This window comes from Cynoglossus semilaevis, chromosome 1 (genome assembly GCF_000523025.1).
Source record: "Cynoglossus semilaevis isolate Cse_v1.0 chromosome 1, Cse_v1.0, whole genome shotgun sequence".
Lineage (NCBI taxonomy): Eukaryota > Metazoa > Chordata > Actinopteri > Pleuronectiformes > Cynoglossidae > Cynoglossus > Cynoglossus semilaevis.
This window is the reverse complement of record NC_024307.1, coordinates 7341836-7350542: the sequence shown is the minus strand read 5'-3', so window position 1 is coordinate 7350542 and position 8707 is coordinate 7341836. Positions and strand designations below refer to the sequence as shown.

Genomic DNA, 8707 nt, shown 5'->3' with positions numbered 1-8707 from the left:
ACTTTGGCACCCACTAGAGGTGCTTGAGAGAATCTGATTCCCATTAAGATTGGGTGAGTCTCTTAGTTGTTAACTACATATAGTGTCTCTGTGTGTTTTTTAGCTAATAACAAACTGTACACTTCAGTTACTAGCCTAGCCAGAAAGTGCTAGCCTGTGCTCATGTATTTTAATTATGGTGATACTGGTCATACATGGAAGGATGATACAGTCAGAGGTGGTATGTGGTGTACAAAGTTTGAGAACCACGTAACTACACTCTGTCTGTGTACAAAGTTAGAGAACCACGTAACTACACTCTGTCTGTTGTCGTGACTCTGACCCTCGCTAAATATATCTCTACTGATAATGACAGATATTTACAGGAAGTAACAATTCAGAACTGTCCAAGTGCAGTAATGCTAATTTGTTGTCCTGGGGCCGTTCACTCAAGATGGTCCTCAGTCATCACCACATTTTCACTCAACTCATTTAAACATGGAGTTAAAGGTTCGTCCAATGATGAGTCTGCGAATTTCACTTGTGCCAGCGCCAATCTCGTACAGCTTCGCATCTCGCAGAAACCGTCCCATTGGGTAGTCGTTGATGTAGCCATTCCCACCTGTAGACGTGGGACACACGCCGAGAATCAGTGGTGACTCAAGTAGGAAGAACATTTTGGTTTTTCTGTTTTTTTTTATATAAATAATATATTTACTGGAGAACAACAGTGCATCATCAGTAAATAATATATGAAATCAGCAGTAGAGAGGAAGACGTCTGTTTGTCTTATTATGATGATGTTTAACAAAGTCAATAACTTTAGTCTTTTCTTACACTTCAACCACCAGGGGTGTGATTACTTCCCTGCCACCACTGCTACAGTACTGTGTACTGTGTACTGTGTACTGTATTTCCTCTAATACACCACTTCACTCAGTCTGCCCTGGATGATGGTCATGAATAATAAATAGTCTGCTTTCATGATGGAATTCATTTATATGTAGTTTATACAGAAACTGAAGGAGGGTGAGCGCTAACAGCAGGAAACTATTGCCCTTTATCTTGTGTTAACATATTATCATAATTATAGCCTATGTTGTTGAAACCCAGGTTAGCGATACCACTTATATATAAACAATACATGAAACGACCGAAATGTACAAAGATTACTCTTCAGAGCCGGACATTTTTATGGCGTTAGCCCTTAGATCTAGGACACGTGTCAAACTAAGGCCCGGGGGCCAAATCTGGCCCGCAGCGTTATTATATTTGACCCGCGAGATCATATCAAATGTGCACTAGAGTTGGCCTGTCAGTATATAGACCCTGTATATGTTTACGCAAAACTAAAGTTTGTATCCAATAAACATTAAGTTTGGCCTGACACGTAGTCTCAGTTTTTAATTCTGGCCCGATGTAAATTTGAGTTTGACACCTGTGATCTAGCACAACACCTTCTGTCTTTTCAGGTACTTCACTGGTGTGTACAGGCTGTGCGTGTGCCAAAACCTCCAATTTTCACAGCACTTACCCAAACACTGAATGCCATCCAAAGCAACCTGAGTAGCGTTCTCAGCACAATACAAGATGACTCCGGCACAGTCCTGCAGCAGCAACACAAATCAAGACACTGAGTCACTGAGTGTAGAGGTCAGAGCAAGAGAGAAAGTTTGGGAAAAAATAAAACAATAAACTTTGAATGATGTCAAAATACGGTGTTAACTTTTTCCCCACACTCTCATTAAACTGGTCGAGTTACAGTGACAGAATACATTAGCACAATGGAATAATAGAATTAACTACACAAACTTACACCTTCATTTGTCGAGAAGCCAACAAACACTTCATACTCACTTTTCAGTGCTAATAAAGGTGCGACTGTGTACTCAGTGATATGCAACACTGTGTAATACAACAGATCAACTGGAAAATTTAAACTATAAGACAAAACACATTATTTAAATAATTAAGGTATTCAGTAGGGACGTCAGATAATACCAGTTGACCGATATTATCGGCTTGATATTAGCATATTTTGTAATATTTGTAAGAATGATTATCGGTTTTTCCTCTGATAATTAAAACCCGATAACGCGATGCCTGGATTTTGCCAAATGATGTGTGCCCTAAAAATAGTTTTGGGGATTAACGGCTGTGTATTAACGTGAAAGTCACTGGATGGCAGCATTGCAGCTCATTTAATTAAAATTATCATACTTATACAGTGCTTTGTACAGATAAATAAATAAATATTATCAGGCCCTATTATCGGTATTGTTGGAATTGTAAATTGTAAATTTTAAAGTGTTTGGACATCATCGGCATATCGGATATCAGCAAAAAGTTAATATGGGACACCGCTAGTGTTTAGTTACAACTTTAGTTGTAGGGACACCCCTAGTGTTTAGTTACAACTTTAGTTGTAATTATTTTCTCACCATTGCACTGTAATGTCCTTTGTCACAGGCTCGGGCAACGTTGTACACGTACTGTCGACAGGAGCTCAGTCTGGTGTACATGTCGGCCATCTTTCCCTGCATCAGCTGTGACGTGTAAAACAGTATTAAGATTATTTCATTATTGTCATCATTATCATTATCATTTTTAATCTTAAATCCCAATTCCATATACATTTTCACCAGTGTTGATAGATAAAAAGTTCGGGCCAAACCTGAAAATGGCCAATCTTCTGACCGAAAGCTTCTCTGACATGAAGGTAAGGAATAGCAAAGTCCAGAACCGCCTGCATGATACTGGAAAAAAAACATTAAATATATGTTTACTTGAATATACTTGCAGGAATTGAAGAAAGACACAAATCTATTTTAACTCCCTTTCTTTCATTTTTACAGCCATCTGCTGCCATCTACTGGAAGAGAATGTAATCGTTCTACCCATCACTGTTGCAAGGACTAATAAAGACAAATCACTTGCAGTAAATAAATAATAGTTTTCAGAACAATTAAACAAATTGATTAAAAACAAATGTTTAGAAAGAGTGACATATCACATTAAACAAACAGTAGTTAATTATATAAATAATTCAGAACAGAGATTTATCCACATCACTCAACCACTGACTAACCTAATAATGGTAATCTGATTCCATCACATACCACTAGAGGGAGCTCAAATACTAATACTCATACAATTTGAGTACCACCTGCAACCACAGCTGATCCATGTGCTTTATATTTGATTATTTAGATGATGAACTCACCCGATTGGTCCAGATGAAAGCACCAGCCTCTCCAGGTCCAAACCACTCATCATCACATAAACACCTTTGTTGAGCGGACCGAGGACGTTTTCCTCTGTGACGAAACAAGAAAGAATTCAAATCTGTTTAAAAAAGGTGGCAAATCTAAGCCTAGCTCAAACAAGAAAGAATTCAAATGTGTTTCCAACTGTTAAAAAAAGGTGGCAAATCTAAGCCTAGCTTTAGACTCTCCTTCAAGAAAGTAATTTGGTTTCTGTGTAAGAACAAGAGATTATTTTTTGACAGAGGCCAGAAAAGGGTGGAACCAAACAGGAGGGGCGAGGGTTAAACCAAGCACTGATTTTAAAACAAACAAAATTGTTTTGTGAATCGATGTAATTATTCAGGTCATTATCTGCCGTTGACAATTCCAACACACCTGGGATTTTACAGTCTTCAAAGATCAGCTCACAGGTGTTGGATCCCCTCATGCCCAGTTTGTCGAGCTTCTGTGCTGTGGAGAATCCCGGCATTCCCTACGGATGACAGAGACATTGGGCTGCTGCAAAAACAGGAGCTGCTTTGATAGGATTTTGAATCTGAAAATTTAAAAACCCTGGGGCATTTGGTTGAATTTACCTTCTCCACTATAAAGGCAGTGATGCCTTTTTGGTAAGCTTCAGGGTTTGTCTTGGCATAAACGATGAGGACGTCGGCATCTGGACCGTTTGTGATCCAGAACTTGTTGCCGTTCAAAACATAATAGTCACCTGGGGAAGAAAAAACAAAACAAAAGGTCAAAACATAATAAATTATAAATGACCATAAGGCCATATTTTCCCCTTTGTTTTCATGCAAAGAAGTACAAGTATATTACAATAATTATGTTTATGTTTATTTACAATAAATATCCTGAACATAAAGCGTATAAGTGTATTTTTTTATTTTCAAAATTCATCAAGTGGCCCGGATTGAACACCCCAGTGAGCCGGTTTCGGTCCCCGGGCCGTATGTGTGACACCCCTGATGTAAACACACATTGTTACTCTAACATCAGACCAATTATCAGCAGCTGGTACTGTATTTACTGATCGTAGATAAAGGGGGAAAACTCACTGATGATCATACTGTGATGTTAATTTCACTCTGTCAAAGTCAATTATCACAGATGATGCACTCGTCCACCAACTACTGAAGCCGTACAAACACACACACACACACCTGAGTCTGCACAAAACTCCATCAAACTCCATCTATCATCAGTTTTTTTTCATCTTCTTATGTCGACTCCAACATTTTGTCCGGATGAATAAATAATTCGCAGAAATTCAAGTTTATTGACTTGCATTTATTTTTGTATCGGCTTCGAGCAACTCACTTACTTTAAGTCAACAACAAGAAAAGTGTTTTGGCTTCTACTCAGCCCAGACTGTCCCCTGGGAGCAGACATAAAGTGGGGAAAACGCAGAGTCAGATTTTCTGAATTAAATACAAAATGCTGACCTCATCAGATTAGGCTCTGCCAAAGCGGGACATCATCTGCATAGAGTTAGACCGTCCGACAAACTTTGAATTAAGATTTTTAAAAAGAGACTTTTTAAATCAAGCATTCCACCCATTTTGTTTGGAAAATCTTACACTCACAATTCAGGTTGAACCACTGAATTTGATGACATCACTGTAACGGCAGAAAAACCAGACAGCCAAAAAAAAATGACCCAGGTGAGATGAGGAGTCTGTTACTGACATGATGTTCTTTTAGATTTTACAGTAGATATTAGTAAAGGTGTAAATCTGTTACTCATGGCAACCAATCAGTTCAAAATGAACCTAACATAACACTGATTTAATGATGCATGATCATCAGCGTGCCAGATGTGTTTCTCAAAAATCAAACTGGTGTGTATTTGTATCAAACTTCATGTACCAACAGGCCCGGTAGGATTCCAATCGCATTAATGCGGTAGAAGCATTTCATATTGTTGGTTTCCTACCTTTTTTATTTGCTTTGAGTTTCATGGACACAACATCTGAACCAGAGTTGGGCTCACTCATGGCCAGAGCTCCAATGTGCTCTCCAGTCAGCAGCTGAAAACAAGGACAATAAAAAACATCACTGATGAACTAAAATGTACCTTTATACTGACGTTCTCTGCAACATGGTGAAAATAAAAAACAGCACTGATGAACTAAAACGTACCTTTATACTGACGTTCTCTGCAACAGTGAACACCATTTTGACTCTCACCTTCGGCATGTACTTCTCCTTCTGCTTCTCGTTTGCATGTCGCACCATCTGGTTGACACACAGGTTCGAGTGGGCGCCGTAACTGAGCGCGATGGCCGCCGACACTCGTGACATTTCCTCCATCACTATGACGTGGTCCAAGTAGCCCAACTCTGTACCACCGTATTCCGCTGTAGACCAATGTCACACAGTCAGTGTTAATTAATCCTCATTGAATAGTTCCTCATACAACAAACTGGAGAGTATAATGAAGTACACAAGTGTCCACAGTCGTACCTGGAGCAGTGATTCCAAGCAGCCCCATGTCGCCCAACTCTTTCCAAAATTTCTGAAGGAGAAAGAGTTAAAATATTACATCACAATGACAGAAATCTAACCTTGAGATCCGAGCGCTTTCTGAACTGTGCAACCAATTTACAGAACCACAGGTTCATTTTTCTACTTCTTAGTAACACATTTACTCACTCTCATTCCAGGGAACTCATTCGTCTTGTCAATTTCATTAGCATGAGGTGCCAGCTTTTCAGAAAAGAACCTCCGCACTGTCTGTCGGAGCTGCACAAAGACAACGTACAAAAAAAAGATAATGATAATGTAGCGCACTGTGTGTGTGTGTTTCTGTGGGACAAAAAAAAGAATTAAGTAAAGTTAAAGATTCACTTCCTTTTAAACCTTTTCAGGCTAGAAACTAAATGCCTTTGTTAGTGGTGTTGGACAACAACAATCAGTCAACTAATCAATATTTAATTGAAGGCTTGTTAACAGCTCTGATGGCAGTAGGTTCTTAATGTTTGTACAGTTAACAATTACAATTAACAGTTAACAACAACAACAAACAAATGATTAAGTTTGTCAATAAAAACATTTACTTTTAACCTTTAACAACTCCTCAGGAAATAGGCTTTAACAAACTACATTAATTAGAGAAGAACAAACAACAACTTAACTGTAACAAAATAAATACTAGTAAAAACAACATAATACTGAGAATAAAACGAGAAAAATTGTGCACATTTATCATAAAAGGAAAAGTAACAATAATTAGCTAAAGAGCCATCAACACAGAAGAAGGACATGTGCGGTTTATGCACTGTGGCATCTGAAATGCTACATCATACTTCTGTATTTTCCCTGCAATACCCACGTTCCCCAATAGATGGCGTAGAAAATGATAAAAGTATTTTAGCATTTGTGCATGACTTTTAAATGTCATTTATCTTAGCTCCATCTATCTGCTCCTGAGCCGACCCCACTGTTCAATTTTAGGACAATTGTGGCCCGCGAGTCAAAGGTTTGCCCACGTCCGTTCTATAGGCAGGTGGAAATCCCATCACTGTACCACTCAATGTTATTATTTTTTTAAATAAGGGCTGACTTTGGAAAGCTATTAGCTAAGTCAATGTGCAGTGTTTGGAGTGTAGTGTTTGTATGTCTTGTTTTCTACTTTTGCAATTGTTTTGAGACCAACTTGTGTGAATTCTGGGTTGGTTATTTTTAGAAAGCCCAATAGTGTTTTATATTTGATACTCTGTTGTAAATAACTGTGTATGTGTTATGTGTGTATATTGTTTGTAGTAGGTAGGTAGGTTTCCTCCATCACTCAATAGTTTAGTCGCACTAAATTACGTTTTAGCAAAATGTTATTGCAACAAACGGTACCTCTGCTGCTACTGTGGACATGAAACTGAGGTCAGCAGCTAAATGTTATATAATGTTTATATTTTCTTTCAGTATCACTTTGTGCATTGAGATGTTTTATACTGCTAGAACTTGAAACTAATATTCTGTAATGTAACCAGCTGTCAAAGAGCAACGTCTTTAAACAATGTATAACAATGACAGAACGGCAGACAGCGTCGTCCAATCACATCCCTTGTGAGAACCCCACCTCCTGCTGCTTTAATGTTGACCTTCCATTTATTTTTCATTCAACATGTAAGTAAGTAAAGTGGACAGTACAGTGACAGACGATAACCTTTCACCCAATACTGGAGTCTTCATTTCCAGGGGTCACTGTTGCTAAAGGTTAACGCTGCTCCATATATTATATTTTTATATCCGAAAATAAAAACACTAAATTAATGTGCCAACAGTCCTTAGAGAAAAGAATAAAAACCCCAGGCCGAACAATAATGGCCTGTCAGACGACAAATGTGTTTGCATTAAAATGAAAACCTAACAGCTGACGGCTAGATGTTTGCTAATGTTACGTCACTACATGCATCATGTTGTTACTCAAAAGACTGCTTTATTCCCTATTATTATTCCGAAAATGTTTCTCCATAATCTCAAACCTGCAGATAAAACATTTAGTTTATTTGAACAGCATTGTTCCTAGCTCTTGTCAAACCTGTATTTGCTCGTCTGTGAGTCCGTTCACCACGTCGTCCACCGGGACTCCAGCTCCCGCACATCCTCTCCGCGACACCGCGGAGATTGAGAGCCTGGAGCCACGGCGGAGAAGATTCCTGACTGCAAACATAACGCCTTTTTACACCAAAGAAAATAAACAAACGTGGCTTCGGATTACAGTGATCTAAACATGAGTCAAATAGTGACCCGCAAGGACTGTACTTTCCTAAAGCAAGGAGGGATTGAAATAAGCGGATATGACGTCAAGTACGGCGCGTAGTTTCTTCTTTTTCTTTTTTCAACAAACCGGAAACTTTATTTCTTACCAAGAAGGTTCCGACTTAACAGAGAGTTCTTTACGTTTCAAAGTTTCAGGCGTTCTAGTGTTACAAATTCAATTACATGGGCCAAATGAGAGTATGTATGAATGCACTTAATAACAATTACAACTACACGAAAGTGATAAGCACTTTTATTTTGAATGGGCACGTGGAATATATTTTCAGTAAGTTTTCTCCATCCGCCTTCATTAGTCCATTAAAACGCTCACTGATAATCGTTGTAATTGCAATGCATTTTTTAAATTCTATTTTTCAAAATTAATAGTCCCAAAATGAGCATGCTAAAGGTAGGTAGGTTTTAGTGGTCCATTTTCACAACACTGGCCTTTTGTATAATTCTGTCACGTAAATACACAGTCAATAGAACATTGTCTTGTTATAAACATCTCTTATTTAACTTATTTAACATTCTGACTGCATGTAATTTTCATAACTGTCACTAGATGGCTGTAATATGACAATAATGTTCAAAGGCTGTTCACGTGGATATGAACTTCTTTTTACCGTGTCAATCCAATTACAGGGGAAATATTTTTTCCCCAAGGCGAAATATAATTAGTTTCTAATTAGCAAACCCCATGAAAC

At 38.3% G+C, this 8707-nt stretch overlaps 1 protein-coding gene across 2 annotated transcripts; it reads right to left on the bottom strand.

Moving 5' to 3' along the window:
• Positions 1-278: 278 nt before the first annotated feature.
• On the bottom strand, positions 279-8044 carry ivd (isovaleryl-CoA dehydrogenase). Of its 2 annotated transcripts, XM_025056614.1 has the most exons (12): positions 7780-7911; positions 5895-5984; positions 5706-5757; positions 5430-5599; positions 5176-5269; positions 3821-3951; positions 3621-3717; positions 3203-3296; positions 2654-2735; positions 2421-2525; positions 1514-1586; positions 279-601 (listed from the first exon to the last, which is right to left on the bottom strand). In XM_025056614.1, exons 1-12 carry the CDS (start codon positions 7909-7911, stop codon positions 468-470), a joined length of 1254 nt encoding a protein of 417 aa, XP_024912382.1. In that variant the 3' UTR covers positions 279-467. The 2 variants fall into 2 exon arrangements, with proteins under 2 accessions (XP_024912382.1, XP_024912388.1); XM_025056620.1 differs by lacking the exons at positions 279-601; positions 1514-1586 and adding an exon at positions 1718-2342 and having other exon boundaries at positions 2380-2525; positions 7780-8044.
• Between the last annotated feature and the right edge of the window lie 663 nt (positions 8045-8707).

Bases quoted from the DNA above. Each gene is read 5' to 3' on its own strand.
- ivd (XM_025056614.1), bottom strand. From the start codon at position 7,911: ATGTTTGCAGTCAGGAATCTTCTCCGCCGTGGCTCCAGGCTCTCAATC. The intron at 3,297-3,620 runs GTGTGTTGGAAT...GTTTCGTCACAG, and splicing joins TGAAGACTGTAAAATCCCAG to AGGAAAACGTCCTCGGTCCG. The intron at 1,587-2,420 runs GTGAGAAAATAA...TTGCTGCTGCAG, and splicing joins AAGGACATTACAGTGCAATG to GACTGTGCCGGAGTCATCTT.